Source organism: Phalangium opilio, unplaced genomic scaffold (genome assembly GCF_054372755.1).
Source record: "Phalangium opilio isolate 3A_F unplaced genomic scaffold, DU_Popi_V2 ptg000017l_1, whole genome shotgun sequence".
NCBI classification, from domain to species: domain Eukaryota; kingdom Metazoa; phylum Arthropoda; class Arachnida; order Opiliones; family Phalangiidae; genus Phalangium; species Phalangium opilio.
In genome coordinates, this window is record NW_028324151.1 from 8,414,783 (window position 1) to 8,431,408 (window position 16,626).

Sequence of the window (16,626 nt, forward strand, 5' to 3'; positions counted from 1 at the left end):
TCATGAGCCGAGGAGCCAGACGTCACGTGATCCGTTAAGAAGGAAATACGAAATTTTTTGGGGGGTAAAACGGCGCGCGCATACTAGCTGACTGGAACAGGATATATAGCATATAGAATATAGATGTTTACAGGCATGGAGGATTCCTACCATTAACACAAGGAGACCAAGCGACTTAGAGTGTAAAATCGTCTGCTATTTTACACTCCAAATTGCCTGGTCTCCTTGTGCAAATGGTATGAATCCTCCTTGCGTATAAACCTTAATTGTAAAGTATTCCGCGGTCCTTATATTTCCTGCCAGCAAAATATTATTAATTTTAACAAATAGAGTTAATTTTTCAAAATTAATTGGTATTAACCGGTATTAACGAAACTTTTGATAGTTTATGATAAAGTAAGATAAGGGTCATAAATGTTTAATAAACATTTTCTGCTGTTGGAATTAGTAAGCCTTGAATAAACATTTTCTGCTGTTGCCTGTTGGAATTAGTAAGCCTTGGAGTGTAAATTATTGAAGATATCATCGGGAACTTTCTCGGAAAGGATCAGCTGTTTAAGGACTATACAAGATTTTAATGTCCAGTTGAGGTTTTTGGCACTAGACGAAATGGGAAAAGTTGCGAAGTCAAGTCTTTGGAAACAGCCGTATTTTACTGGAGTTTTCCGAATTCCAAGAAAGACTGAATATAGAATTCGAAATGCTAAAAACAAGAGAAGCAAGAATTTAGTTTTTGAACCTGATCCCAATGTTCAGAATCATGAACCTCTCGATGTATTAAACAAGCCCTCAACATCTACCATCGGAGTAAATAACCATCTCAAACATATGACCTTGCGCGCGAGCTCAACAATATCTTCAGACAGTTTGGTGGATTCTACCCAAGGTATAAAACAAGAAGGAAATATTGTTTACCCTAGGTTATTATTTAATTAAAACTATAATTTTAAAATTTATAGATATTATTAGATCGACAAACTCCAGTATTTATGATTGTGAATCTGGGTCTGAAAAAACGTCGGATCATTCCATTCCATTCGATGGTCAACCACAGTTTAATGACATTGGGCCCGAAACAAATTATTGCGATGTTCGAAATTCAGATCCCACCGAATCTAATGATGTAAGTCTGTCATGGTATAAAAATAGGTGACTGAAATAGGAGTTAGTTATTTACTGAATTTGTTTTTTAATAAATATACACCTGACATGTGAACGCTAAGTTCAGTTAAAAAATGTAATTTTCCTATTTATAGGGTGATAGAATTTCCGAATCAGGCTCCGAAGGGGTTGATGAGAAACAAGATCATGAAGACACTCTAGTAAAAGCAGAACCACATATCTTTCAGCTGTATTATGTGACTTAATCTATATGCTATTATTAATTTGTTTACAAATATTAGTAAATTTCCTCTAGGCTCAAGTTTTTTATCTTATATAATTATTTGTAACGATAGATTAAGTCAAATTATATAAGCTATATCCCGAGATAAAAAGCTGTAGTGCAGAGGGTGAATTTTGAGAATTATCTCAAATTTAGCCGTACTTTGAGGTCTTTTGGTTAGGATTAAAAAGCAAGCATTCAATTAAGGATGCTTATACGCACGCAAGCTTTTTATGGCCATTACACAAAAATCTATTATTATGCTTGAAATATACTTTTCTTATGTTATTCTTTTAGGATGAAGAGCTCTATGCTGGTTCATCTATCACATTAAGACAAAGTCTGTTGCTGACTATGGCGCATATTATACGTTTCCAAGAAAGCAAAGAAGCAACGGCTTCGTTACTAAAGCTTTTGAGTTTTCATATGCCTAGCGATACTGAATTACCACAAACTTTATATCGCTTCTATAAAAATTTTGATCATTCAAAGTCGTTATTCACATTTCACATGTACTGTGCTAAATGTTGTGCGTACATTGGAAAAACGTCAAAATGTTGCCAGTTTTGCCAGTGTTTGGTATCTTATGAAAGAGCTTTGGAAAATGGAAATTATTTCCTCGTATTTGATATTGAAAATCAAATTCAAACAATTTTACAAAAACATGAGGCTACCAAAGAGAAATTTAAGCCAAGAACCAATTTGCATCCATTGCAAGAGGGATATTGTTACAAAAAATTGGGCTTGGGAAAGAATGACCTTTCAATCACATGGAATACCGACGGGGTACCTGTATTTCACTCATCTAACTTCAATATTTGGCCATTACTGTACGTTCTCAATGAATTGGAATATTCCGGCCAAAAAGATGTTCAGCTGGCTGCTTTGTGGTTTGGAAATGGTAAACCAGACATGAACACTTTTTTAAAACCATTTGTAGACCAAATAAATAAGCTGTCATCCGAGGGTTTCAAGTATAAACGTGCAGGTGCAAATAAGGAGAAACTAATAAAAGTATTCCCAGGGCCTTTGACGTGTGATTCAGTGGCACGTTGTACCTTGCAAAATTTAAATCAGTTTAATGGAGCCTACGGGTGTAATTGGTGTTTAAACCAAGGCGAAATGGTTTTGAGAGGTGACGGTCATACAAGAATATACGAAGCAGGAGAATTTGAGAAAAGGGACGAGGCACAGATGAAAAGAAATGCAAAAACAGCGATACAAATTAAAAAACCAGTTAACGGAGTCAAAGGATTTTCTATATTAATGCTCCTTAATTATTTTAACGTAGTTAATGGATTCGTAGTAGATTATATGCATTCTGTCTGTCAAGGTGTGGTGAAAGCAACGTCATGTATGTGGTTTGACTCGTCTAGCTATCAACGTGAATATTACCTTGGAAGGAAAATTGATGAGATAGATAGCATATTTCTCTCGCTAAAGCCCATCGACGAGATTACAAGAACACCGAGAACAATAAAAGATCGAAAACAGTGGCACGCTAATGAATGGCGTTCGTGGCTCCTTTTTTACTCACCTGTAATTTTAAAGAATTACCTCCCTGACATATATTTTAAACATTGGATAAATTTAGTGCTCAGTGTGAAAATTTTGCTATCAGCCAAAGTTTCACCTGAAATGATTCTAGAAGCTGCCAACTATCTGAGAATATTTGTTCAACAATATTCTGGATTGTACGGAAACGATACTATGACCTTCAATGTCCATTTGCTTCTTCACTTGCACGAAACTGCAACTAATTGGGGACCTTTATGGGCTGTATCATGTTTTCAGTTTGAAAACATGAATGGCAAGCTTATGAAACTCTTTAATGGAACACAGAAAGTGCCCCATCAAATAGCTGAAAAATTTGCCATTTTAAGTCATATCTCGGTAATATCTGACAAAGCTTTTTCAACTTCTGCATCAGACATTCAAGATTACTTCTTTGATTTGCTTAGAGGGTACCCATTGCTGAAACGAATTTGTATAGTGAATGATTTAAGTTTCGCTCACGGTTTACCAAGAGAGTGTGTGATAACTAGCGCTGTTAAATTAGCTTTTCAACCATATTTGGGAAACGGAAACATTTCAAATTTGAAAACTGCACGGGAATTTACAAAAATAACGACTTTTGGTCGCACAATTTGTTCTCACGAAGTAGCCAAAAGATGCAACTGCGGAATAAAGTTAAAGAATGGGTCCTTTGGTATAGTTCAAGGTTTATACAGGTTAAAGGATGGCATCTGCAACTGTCTTTCAATTAATTGTTCCTGTAGTTTCAATTTTTTTGCAATTGTGAAAGAGTTAAGAATATATCACCAGTCGCAAATGAATAATCAAATTTCTTCTAAATGCAAATTTACCAACAAAATATTGGCTTACCCAGTATCGGATATAAAAGAAAAAGTTTTGGTCCTTGGCACAAACACTCCAAAATTTGCTGGTTATATTTATGTAATCGAAATGCCCAACTTTTATGAATGTGATTAATTGATGTAAAATTTCTTTAATATAGCTATTTCAGTTTTTTAAATTATCTTTATAACTCAAATACTATTGGTGAAAATAAATATTTAAAATTTATTCGTTAAAGCTCTTGAGAAAAATAAATTTTGATTCTTAAGATTGTGAAAAATAAAGAATATTTTTCAGCATTTTAAAGAATATTTTTCAGCATTTTAAAGAATATTTTTCAGCATTTTAAACAGATTTAATAGAATTGTTTTGAAAAACATTGTTTAGAGTGCTTCTTAGAATTTTAAAAAATAAATTCTAAAGGTTTTTCTATAGCACAATCTATATGCTTTAGAGCACCATAGGAACTCTTTAGAGCTCTATAGGACTTCTTAGAGTTCTTTTAGAATGTTTTTGTAAGGGCATAACTCCCTTGTGGCAAAATGTTATAGAACATTTTTGACCCTAACAACATTTATGGAAAATTTATGCAGAAACACCATGTGTATATATTATAGATCTAAGATTACATTATCTTATAAATAAAATATATGACTGAAAAAGGCGAAAAAATGTAGTTCCGATTTTTAACTAGTCGTTAACTGCATCCCAATGCCTATAGTTTAAAACTAACTAAAATTCCTCAGACACAATCCTTAACTTATTACTTATTATTATTTTTACAAACCACATGCAGCGTATACGCAACACTAGTCTAATATATACATAGCATATGAAAAAGATATGCATGCATGCAGGTGCACTAGCCTTAAGATGAATGAGACACTTTCATAGACAAATCGTATCTCGGATATTAGGTTATGGGAGTAAAGTGAAACACGCTTGGTATATCAAAATATAGCGATCTATTCAAAAAATCCCCATACGCGCCTACCAGTACCGGTCTGTATACTCGAAATCCCTTAGGAAAATCCAACATACATTCTACACACCATATATATATATATACTGTATATCGTACAGACCATACAGTACACGCGGGCCAAAATCGATTTTCATATATTCTCTCCACTCCCTTTTACCCTGCAGTTCAGTTTCATTTTAAAATTCATAAATCCCGTTTTCTAAAACCCCGGGCATCGTCCTCTTCCTCTATCATTCTATCCCGATCCTGTTTCTCTGATTTCCCTGCATCCTTCGAAAATCCGAGCAAAGCTAGATCGGACAACGACGTTGAATTTCCGTCAATTTCGTCGTCTCGGTCCCCTTTTGCTAAAGAATAGATGTGGGGGGGGGGGGCTTACGTATATAAGGGGCTTGCTTGGTCCTACGCCTTTTACCCATTGCTCTCACAAAAGCATATTAGCCCGAAGATGCAACCTCAAATACTATCTTGTTGGAGAAAAGTTTCATTCTGTGAGGGTGACAAACCGTAGCTGTTAAATATCCCAGCATGCTTAAATTCAAGGTTGGGTATCATTTAGTGCAGCCATCTCTCGGTTGTCACACGTATAGAAGTTCTTGTTGCTATAACTGCCCAATTCAAAATCTGGGTACTATGGGCAAGGAGAAGTGAGGTAAGATGGAGTGGTTATGATGATGGGTGACCTGCTGCAATGAAAGCCTCCCAGTGTACCTTGCGCACGCCCCTACCTTTCGGTTGTCGATTGTTAAGTGCTGCCGCGTAACGCCAAAGAGAAAACTAGCTTCTATTTTCAAGACATGCGGGGTATCATTTACGTTTCCATACTGCATGACCCTACTTAAACGCTGAGGATGCTAGGAGCACTTCTTTGTCGTAGGTGCATGAGGGTACAAAGGCAACGTTAAAGATATGAAGATAACCACTCCATCCCTCTCTCCTTCAAGCTTTGGCGACAGTTTCTTAATCCAGAATCAAACTTTCCTCTCCCAAATAATTAAATTTCTTCCCAAGATTTAGGCCTACTGCGTTTAAGATATTATCTTTTACCTAAGTAAAACTCGGGTTAATTCTTGGTCTAGCGTAATAATAATATTCGCCAGTGCTAGTTAATCAGTGACACGAATTTAACGGTGCACTGACGCAGTTTTCGCTTTCATCAAATTGTCATTACGGTCTCAATATCGAAGTCTCGCCAATTTAGGCTCAATATGGTACGATGTAAAATTGAGATAGTTTAAGGTAAAGTTTGGATATGTTAAATCAGAGTGTGAAATATAAAACTTCACAAATGCCTTGGCAGCGGGATACACAAATTAAATTTAATATACATCCTTTACTAAGCGTAAATAATGGGTATAGTTTGAAGACAAAAAGGGTGTAATGCAGAACGCTCCTGAGCAGTTTGCGTTGTATAAGAACAAGGCGAATGTTCCGATACTCGGCGTTGCTCGTAACTTCGATCAAGTTGACTTCTTTCTTTACTCGTATTTCGACAAATTTTCTTGACCGTGTCTTGTTAGAGGAGAAAAGTCCAGTCGTCTTTTATTTGTCTCGCGTTACTTTGAAAAATAAAAGGGGCAAGGTGAAGCCAACCAACCAACCAACCTGGATTGAATTTTCAGCGTGCCAGGCTGAAAAAGACAACTGTATCAACGCAAACCTTTAGAGAACGTTTATCCCAAACTCTACCTGACTTTGTTACAATTCGAAAACTCCCTGCTAAGCCTTGGACCTCGCAGTGCAGTTATATTGAAAGAGTTATGGGCCGTTTTCATTCTAGCCTCGTGCAGAATTGTGTCTACCTTCGAATATGTTATTGCCTTTGAGAAGAGGTAACTTTGACGAAAGATGGACGCAATCTCGCGCGGGACTACGATTGGAGAGGCGTATATTGTGAAAGGGGATGTCGTTTGGGCCTTATGTTTTTCTTTTGTAGCTTGTTTTCCATAGGAAACGAGGCCTATGAAAATTTGAAATATGGTCTGGTGAAAGCCCTCCGGGTAGAGAGCGGGAGACGACGGAACTATGTAAAGATGGAATAGGGAACCTTAGAAGGGACTACAGTATCATGATTTAGAAAAGGAAATAGGGGTGATGTTTCTCTTTGCCGCTTCTTTTTTTTTATTTTTAGGCGGGAAGAAGGAAGAGAAGCGGGAATTGAGACGTGAATTATTCGGTATCCGCATCTCGCGGCGTTTTGTTCTATTGTGTTTTTCTTTGAATATGCTGATTTTTCCATCTAATATTTCTCGCAATACAAGCGCTATATTGGCGCGGCGAATTTCGAGAACGGTTTTCAACACGTTATTATTATGAATTTATTAGTTTTCAACAATAATGTCTTTTGTAGCGTCTAGGAGAAGTAAGAGTTTAAAACTGTACTAAGTTTAACCAAGTATTTTGATTGCGATCGCCAATTATTGTAACAACCGTAAATTTAATTTTCGACGTACTCATCCTACCTTTGAAAACATGTGGATTTTTTGGAGCTTGAACTTTGTTATAGAAATATGAGTTTAAATTCTTTATCTAGACTGTTTTGATTTATTTATGGGTGGAAAGTATGGTAAATAATGTTTTTATTGGTCGTGAAGTTTAAATTAACAATCCCTTCATCAAAGAGATAACTTGCGTATTTCTCATAAACAGAAAAAACAAAATTAATGAAAACATCAATGGATTTTCAATTAATTCCAAGATTTAATGCTCCCAAGTAAAAATACTCCTAAAATAATTGAAGTATGATTACTAAGAGACTATATAGCTCCGTTAACCTGAAGTCTTTATCGAGAAAACATTACACGTGTGCTAGAAGGCTGGAAAAATGTCTAGAAAATGTAGTATCGATTTTAAACAATAGCTTCGATTTAGAAACTGATATTTCTCTTTTAAGTTAAAATATAATTTTATTTATATTTTTAATCATAAAATTATGTACATTTTTGGTTATTATAAGCTATGATTAATAATTCGAACATTGGATATCTCGTCCACTTTTGCATAAACACAGAACTTCCGAGCTTACAGTCTCACAAATAATTAGTTCAAAAAGGCTTGACTCTAAAATGCAACGTATTTCATTGGTTAATATAATTTAAACGGCCGGTAATTATTTATGTGAAGTACCACTATGCTATATAAATAATATCAAATTTTGCCGTATGGATTCGATGATATTACAGGCATTTATATCAAGAAATTTCCCTTTGATGCATGCCGATTCTTTTTTAGAGCACAAGTATGCTTAAAAAAGTGCACGAGGCGTTGCACAGGGTCTGCAGGGATCTTCATGCAGCCTCGGCATCGACTGAAGAGGGAAGCGTGTCGCGCGGGCTTTTCTTCGCCTGTTCCCGGGTTTCTTCCGATAAGCCACGCTTCTCCGCCCACCCTAAAAGGCGCCCCAGCCTGGGGTACGTAGGGCACCATTGCCTGCCCCAAAGTCTTATCTTCGGGAGTCCACTCTCTCGGGCACAAAAAAAGACTTTGAAATTCCGCGTACTAGTCAGAAAAAAAAAGAATACCCCAACCTCCACGTCGCTTTCTGTTCCGTAGCGCGATGCAATGCCACCTTTTCTCTCACTTTCTTCACGCAGCTAAGAGACTGAAAGCTAGAGTCTAGGTAGTCGCTGAAAAAAAAATTCTTTTTCTGCAAAAATTGGGAGCTTTATTTCGGTGGGAGGGTTTTAGCGCAGGGACCAATTCTCAGCACGAAGAGGAGGAGAAGAGAAACTTGAGTAAGACGTTTTTCGTCGCATGCAGACTCTAGTGTGTTTTTGCAACAAGATGCCGCTATAGTTTTGAAAATATCCTCCCTGGTGTAGTTGCTAACCATACCTGAAATTTTGGAAACCTGCATTGTAAACTTTGTTAGTCTCGATTTTATAGAGATGTGAGTCGGTAATGTCTCACTCGTAACTTAACAGAATTTGCCTTCGTAAATTACCTGTATTTATATCATGAGGTAATTTTACAATGGTAAGTTACCTTTGTAAACTACCAAATAGTTTCCCAATTTTGGCGCTCAAAATGAGCGTTTTACTTACCTCAATTTCGCATTATTTTGCTCTGATCGAAGCACTGTAACTAGATAAAAACTCTCAATTCAATGTAGTTTAACGGATTATATACAAATGAAAAAATAAATTAACAGGAATCACCAGCAGAACGCAAATTTTACTTTTCCTGAAATTTGAATCGGTAATAACCATAATTTACTCGATAAATTATCGTTTTTAAAAAATACTGGTAATTTCACATTCGCAATGAAGTACGAGAAATGGAAGGATCTAAATTAGACTATAGGTCTAAATGATACTCGGATTGAAAAGCCAATCTGAAAAGAATGGATAAATATTTTGCATCCAGCGTTTAGCCTGTCGGGATATTTTTTAAATTACTTTTGGGTCAGCCATTTTGAAAAGTGGTGGTAAATCGAAGCCCAAAAGCCATAAAGTCCTTCTATAGGATAAAGGGAACCCCTGCACTAAATTTTAATGAAATCGATTGAAACGCGATATCAACGTTATTTTACATTTCTGGCCACCATTTTTTAAGATGGACGCCGATTGGAAAAAATCCTTCGTAAGGAGTATCTATTACCTAAGAGTAACGTCCCTGCAAATTATCAACCTTCTACATAAAGCGGTTTGGGCTGGGCGTTGATTGATAATCTGAACTTCTACTCATATAATTATTATTAATCCTTTTTTGCTTATATAGATTATGAAACTAAAAGGTTGTATATTGCATTATGCCATGGGAATGAGTGAAAATTTGCGAAATTAGACTACTAATTCTACAATTTTTCTGTGCAAACTATTAAACTAATTTGAAAATGATTTGAAGACTCAAAAAGAAATAAGTCTCTAAATCTCGCGAGGTTATGTTTATTCCAATCTTTCCGGACCATTCAACGCAAACTTAATAAGTTCCCCTTTTGTTTTGTTTCTAGATTTTCCCAAGTCTCGAAGCATTGCCGCGCGCAATTCTAAATTCCAGCAACCTTTTTAGTTTTTCAGTAAAGTCGAGTTAATGTTTTTTTTTCTTCAACGTTGAATTTCTTTTGCATGGGTCCACCTGAAGCGAAAAAGAAAGAAGGGCGAAACTGTTTTACTAGTATCTCGAAATATTTTCTTTTTATTTACGCATACTGTAGGAAAGCGGATTTGGTTAGACGGAGATCTTATTCTTATTTCTTTTTTCATCATCTTGAAACATTTTTAAGGTTAGTATTTTTTTCTGGACCCAGGAATATCTGAAGGAAAAGTGAAAATTTACTTTTGTAATATTTCAAACCGAAATTTTTCAGTACCACCATTATTTAAAACCTTTACTACACGGAAAAAAATACGAAAATAGTAGGGGAGAAAAATTTGTTTTAATTTTTAACATACGAAATAAATCATTCAGCTTAGCGCCATTTTTCTAATAATTTAAAGAGACTGTGATGTCATCTGTGTATCGCGTTTGGATTCGCTAGTATTACGTCCAATGACACGAAAGAAGTATCAGAGCCAACTAAGCCTCGGTTGTTACGGCTTGCTAACTGTTTCCGCGATTTTTCAAGATCCTTTTGCGTTTATTCCGGTTGAAATTCATATCCCTGTCTCCTAGCTCGATTTACATTAATTTAATAGCACCATCACGTGACCACGAAACGTCGTTGACCAATAAATCGCCATATCGCGTAAAACGTCACCATTTAAAAAACCACCGCAATGGCGCCACGTGTCTTTCCATCTTAAATTTATTTTTATGATTAACTAAAATTAGCTCAGAATCATACACCACGCTCAGTTTCTTCTCATTTTTCTTGTTTCTTTATCCCTTTAAATATAATTTAACTGTCCTTCACACTCCCTTGAAACTGAACTAGAATTCAATAAAGAGGAAGAAATAGTTTTGTTTTCTCTTCATTCTGGAGGTACACCAGAACATTCCGTGTGGCTTGACCGCTTCGGTCTTGTAAAATCAAACTTTCATCTCCCAGAAACAGAAACATGTACAACGAAATACGTTAGTTATTATTGAGATATGATGCTCGTGCAACGAAATTACCTCATCATACCTTAACTATTAGGTCAGGTGTGAGGCAAAAGCGCGTTTAATCCTGGGGTCCATCGAGTCCATACCTGTAATTTATTAGCGAGTGCTACCTTTGGTGTTTTTGGCAACAAAACTTAGACGAGTGGTACCTACAAAAGCTATAGAACGAATATTTACTTTGTTATTCATCCAAATGAAGAAAAATTCATTTCCATGCATGGGTTCTCCCAAAAATGGAGGCAAACCGAACCCCTTCCATAGAACCTGGGTAGTTGGCTCAAGAGGCGGACTGCTGTCAATTGTTTAGCTCAAGATATTTTTGTTAGTATTCCGTGAATTATGAGGGGGTGGCGAAGGGGACCGGAAAGTATCGCTCTAGCACTTAATCTCGTTTTATTTTAATTTCAATTAAATTTTTTATATTGTCATTTGTGAAAATTAAGAATAGTGGAGTACAATTTCAAGTACTATTGTTATATTGTTACTGACCGTGCTTTGGGGTTGCAAAGCCTTTGTGGCATCTTATTTTCTAAGGGGTTTAACCTTAAGTTGTTGTAAAACTCCTCTTAGCTTAGCTTTTTAGTATTTCACAACTGGTATTTTACCCCAAAGCAGGAACGCAAGCGTTGAAATTTATACCTACATCATTTTGAAATTAAAATTTTTAGCTCCGGGCCACTTTTCCCACTTTAAATATCCCTTATTAACAGGCGTTTCTTAAAAAGGTGGAGCTAACAATTAAAAAATAGCCGTAAGCTCTTCATTATTCTCTAGCTCGTTTTCGTGCACAAATTAAACACAAAGGAAACACTCCCACCTTTCTTTTACTTATTATGCCCCTAAGGAATTTTGAAACTAACCCTCGGTCATTTTCTTTCAGTTTAAATTGCTTCGTTTTTTTTAACAAATCCATCCCTAATGTTTGTTTCGAAGGTGTTAGGGAAGCTTACATCTCGGTTCAAAGTTAAGTTGGGTTTCTGAAATTGTAACGATTAACCAACCGTCTTTCGGCTATTGTCATTTTATCCTCGTCTTTGTCAAATTCGGTTGAAGTATAGAGAATCAAATTGGACAAAGATGTGTCTGTGTGTGTGTGCTCTGGGCTTCATTTAATGATTAAAACTCGTTATTTCTTGGTGTAGTACGTGAGCAATTAGAATAGCCTGGAGGAGATAAACGTAAGGTGTAATTAATGATGAATATAATCCATTGTTTTCGGATCCTCTATGTCGAAGAACTCTTGAAAATTTAATTATACAGGATGTTTCTGATAAGGCAGCCATAAATTTGGGGGTGATGTTCTTTGGCGATTTTGAGTCGAAAATGTTCTATCACTTCTGGGCCACTGTTTTCAAGTTAAGATTGTAAGAATTATTTTACGGATGGCCCCTTAAATTTAATTAAAAAACTGAAAGACAATGATTTCTAATTTTATTAAGGGGTCATCCATCTAAATCTCTCAAATTATAACTCGAAAACTGTGGCCCGGACGGCAAAATGCCATGGAACATTTTCGACTTCTGAGATGGGTCTAATTCGCCAGAGTGTTCTGACAGAAAATGTTTCAAAGGGTGAAGAGTGCAAACAGATGTGTTCTTTTAGTAATCATTTAATAATGTTGTCAGATATAAAAAAATCAAGAAGTACTACATACTTTCTCTGCTCTATTAAAATATTATTTTTATCTGTATCTGGATCATAGAGGGGGTGACATAAATTTTGGCAACTGCAAGACGCCATTTTGAATTATATCTACAAGATACCTTGGATTTTGCCTTTAATTAGGTTTATTGTTATTCTGTTGTGTTCGGAACTGTCTAAAGTCTATTGTTTTATTTATCGGGCAAAATAAACGTCAATTTTCTGAGCTTTTCAGCTAAACGTTTGAGGAACTATAGGCCTAGATGTACCCTCGTTCATTTCAGCTTGTTTCAAAGAAAACTAATTTCGGTTGAAATTACACTCACTTAAAATGTTACAAAAAGTAACCGAAAGGTCTAAACACGATAAAAAGCCTTGGAGAAACCTTTATAGATACATTTTAACTGGTTTTAAAGTATCTCTAAAAAAGCCTTTAAAGAGTTACTACATATACTGAATAAGTGCTCGCAGGAATGCATAGAGCTAATAGGAATTTTACCTCGCGAATCATCAATCTCGCTTCGCGTTGCATCTCGCCTGCTCTTGCGTTGCTTCAAACCAATGAAATCAAAGTTAGAAGGCGTGACGGAATTGTTCCCACAAAACCCGCGTGGAAGTTGTTGGAGATATGGATTTACAATGATTCCTATGGATTTACAATGATTCCTATTGATTGTATGCATTCCTGGTATTCACTATAGACCTATTCTTAACCCCTAAAAAGAGGAACTAGCAAATTTAGTGGCAATGGCAATTAAAGTTCAAAGAGAGGTCTGTCTATCCTTGGCCTTCGTAAGCCGATAGAAAAAGTTCGGGTCTGACGCTGTTGAACACTATGGACGCGAAGAACCTGGAGGTTTTGTTAACCTCGACTAAAAAGGCCTATCACTTCCTACTTGCCCCTTTAACGGAGGGTTGATATATATCCCTCCTTAGGCAAAAGACGGAAAAGACTTCCCAGTTAAGCCGGCTTCCCAAGGACTACGTAATTACGGGAGCTTTGAAGGCGAAAGCCTAATCTTTTTGTAAAGTAAGCTAGCGATGCATACTCGCCCAGACCTAACCTCCTCCAACAACCCTACATCCTCACTCTAGACTCTAAAGTCTAATCTAGGCGTAGGGATATCTACAGATGTTTTTACGTTGAAGAAAAAGTAGTCACTGTCAACCGAATAACGGATTGTGAACTCACTTTCTCTCCCCAACTTAAATCTTAGGAGTTTGTGCTCGGCCGGATTTGCTTAGAAAAGAAACAGAAAGGGGACAGATTTTTAAGGATAGAAAGTTTGTCTCTTTGCTGTTTTCTGCAAGGATAATTAGGTTTTTTACTACTAGGCCCTAGTACTAATACTACTGCCGCTCCTAGGCCTAGTAGCTGGTAGTAAGGTACTACATTTTTATCCTTCTATGTAGGTATATGTTTTGAAACAAGAAATCTTTTGTGTGTGTAGGTAAGATTTATTGGACCTTAAAAGTTTTTCAAGGGATTTTAATGACATTGTTTGCGAAGTACGTTTTATGTTTGACTATATTTGAGACTGATCATCTGCTGTCTTCAAACAAGTTTGCAGTTTTCTTCATCTTAAAGCTTCCTCTACCTATTTCATATTTATAGAAAAAAATTTTAACTAGAAACAATTTTTTTTTCTATAACATTTTTACTCCTATTGTCATACAGCCCATCAGAACGCAAAATAAAATCGCTTGCTAATTCGTGTGGTCTTATTAGTCGATCACGTGTCTTGCAAGTGGTCGTTCTCGAAGAAACACTTAAGAAAATAATTTTATTAAAAATTGCACGTTATTTTTTTTGTCATTCCAAATTAGAATCAAATTCTCAATCGAATTGAATAATTGCAATTAAAATATTATCCAAATTAGTTTTTCACTTTAACTTTTAATCCAGATTTTATCCCCGAAGGGACTTTAATTTTTTAAAATCAGAAAGAATCAACCTCAAAAATTTTAAAGTAAAAGGTAAAATTTGAAATTAAAAAATATTAAGGTAAATTTCGCAGTTTATTTTATAACGCTTGATAGATGCTAAAAAATCAAAACTATACTCATGGCACTATTTTTGTCCTACCTTCAAAATCAACTTGTTTAAAAAACCAAAACGATGTGGCGAAATGTCGTTGTACGAAAGTAACCCCTGTATTCTACTTTGCCTCGAACATTAGTGTATTGCGTGAAAAACATTTCTACAGGCGCTCGTAGGAATAGCATGGAGAGGTTTACCCCTAAATTACTACTTTCCCTCAGGACTTTGTTTATTCTGTAAAAATGAGATTAATTCATTTCCACGAAAAAAGGTTTTGTTTTTAATGTCACAACCAAGCATTAATTGTGTTTAAACATAAATTAGGTAACCTATTGCGCAATTTACAAACCCCAAATCTAAAATTAATCATCTCTTCCTTCTTTGTTTAATAACAGTTATAACGAATGGGTATGATGATAACCAATAAATTAGTTGAACTAATCCCCTAGTATGAAAAAAATGAGGTACTTTTTAGGGACTAAAAACTAAAAATCCCCAAAGAAAAACAGAGACGTCTAGTTGGGAAATATCGGGATGTTTTTTAAAAAAAGAAGAAGCGAGCTGGGAAAAAAGACACTTGCATCAGCAAATAAAAATTACTAGGCAGGCATATTAAGCTTTTACCAAAGAATAGGGATGAAATTTGGTAGACTAGAGTATAGAAAAACGGTGTGAAACTAGAAAGGGGCTTTATGAAGCGAGTGAACTAGGCTAGGGGCCTAAGACCCCCGCTGGGGGGTAACGCCCCCTCTTCTCGCTTTAATTGACAAGTTGGGGGCTTTGCCACCCATCTTCCTCCGCTATTCCCCTCTCGGTTCTTTTTCTACACATTCTCCTACCCCTGGAACCCCAATCGGCCTCCATTTTTATTCAAAGTGCCCATCCCCTACCGTCACTAGTTTGGGGTCAAAATCGTTGTATCTTCAAAAATGGAAGTTGAATATTTGAAATAACTTGGTATTTCAAAATTTATGATTGGGTAAATTTTATTTTACTTCCAAAAATAGTTTATGTTTTCGTTACAGTTCTTATTGTAAAAATTATATTGCATAATTGTGAAAGTGTAGGAAGGAGTTTTCTTCGTAATTTTAAACGTTACAAAATAATTGTTTGAACGTTCTTTGAACACTATTCGGTACTTACCAGAAGCTATCTCATGGGCGCCCCCATTAGCTATCGATACGTGTTTAAAGTTTGCAACTCTTGTTTGGGATTTAATGAACCAGAACATTTTTGCTTGCCATCATGAATCCAAGATGGTAGAGGATTCAAACTAAAATCCATTAGAAACTTGAATGTTTGAAATAATGAACCGAATTAGAGATGTGAGTCGGTAATTTACCATCTGTAACTTACTGGTAATTTAATTACCAAAGAGTTTCAAAAATTTTGCGCTTAGAGTTATAACCTTTTTGAGTGTAAATATATGTACAAAACTGTCAGAAACAAATTAGCCTGATTTACATCGGTGTCAAGTTTCCATTAGTTCGCACTGTATAAACAACCTAAAATATGGGTTCAAAGTGCTCGCAATTAAACATGGTTTAATGGACAAGTTAAAAAAATTTACCATAGGTCACCAAGAGAACAGCAATTTCTTTTCCCAAAAATTTTCATTAATTTACCTGGTAAATTACTAGTATTTTTCTTTAAATTTACCTGGTAAATTACTAGTATTTTTCTTTAAATTTACCTCGTAAATTACCACGTACTTTTCTTTCAATATACCTGATAAATTACCAGGTATTCTTCTTTAAATTTATCTGGTAAATAACTAGGTATTTTTCTTTAAATTTAACTGGTTAATTACCAGGTATTTTTCTTTAAATTTACCTGGTAAATTACCAGGTATTTTTCTTTAAATTTACCTGGTAAATTACCAGATATTTTTCTTTAAATTTACCTGGTAAATTACCAGATATTTTTCTTTAAATTTACCTGGTAAATTACCAGGTATTTATTCTTTAAATTTAACTGGTAAATTACCAGGTATTTATTCTTTAAATTTAACTGGTAAATTCACATCTCTACTCCGAATCTACAGCAACGATTTTCGTGAAGTTCATTTATCAGTAGTCAAAGAGGAAGCCTAAAAAAATAAATAAAAATTTAAATCCTTTTAAGTTACAATTATCTGGCTTTAAACTGGTGTCTTGAAGCGTCCTTTCCGAG

General features: G+C 35.5%; 2 protein-coding genes across 5 annotated transcripts in view; both read left to right on the forward strand.

Annotated features, from left to right (window-relative positions):
* Positions 1 to 16,626, forward strand: part of IA-2 (tyrosine phosphatase IA-2) — a 410,032-nt gene that overhangs the window by 277,994 nt on the left and 115,412 nt on the right. The gene's annotated exons all lie outside the window — the stretch shown is intronic.
* On the forward strand, positions 18 to 4,041 carry LOC149702919 (uncharacterized). 3 transcript variants are annotated; one of them, XM_089866812.1, is made up of 5 exons: positions 18 to 396; positions 493 to 886; positions 960 to 1,123; positions 1,257 to 1,322; positions 1,682 to 4,041. In XM_089866812.1, the coding sequence occupies exons 2-5, from the start codon at positions 610 to 612 to the stop codon at positions 3,875 to 3,877; spliced, it is 2,703 nt and encodes a 900-aa protein (XP_089722938.1). In that variant the 5' UTR covers positions 18 to 396; positions 493 to 609; the 3' UTR covers positions 3,878 to 4,041. The 3 variants fall into 3 exon arrangements, with proteins under 3 accessions (XP_089722938.1, XP_089722939.1, XP_089722940.1); XM_089866813.1 differs by having other exon boundaries at positions 18 to 363; XM_089866814.1 differs by having other exon boundaries at positions 18 to 886; positions 1,682 to 3,277; positions 3,346 to 3,532.

Coding starts and splice junctions, on each gene's coding strand:
- LOC149702919 (XM_089866812.1), top strand. CDS start 610: ATGGGAAAAGTTGCGAAGTCAAGTCTTTGGAAACAGCCGTATTTTACT. Junction 887..959: donor TTTGGTGGATTCTACCCAAG/GTATAAAACAAG, acceptor TAAAATTTATAG/ATATTATTAGATCGACAAAC. Junction 1,323..1,681: donor AAGATCATGAAGACACTCTA/GTAAAAGCAGAA, acceptor TTATTCTTTTAG/GATGAAGAGCTCTATGCTGG.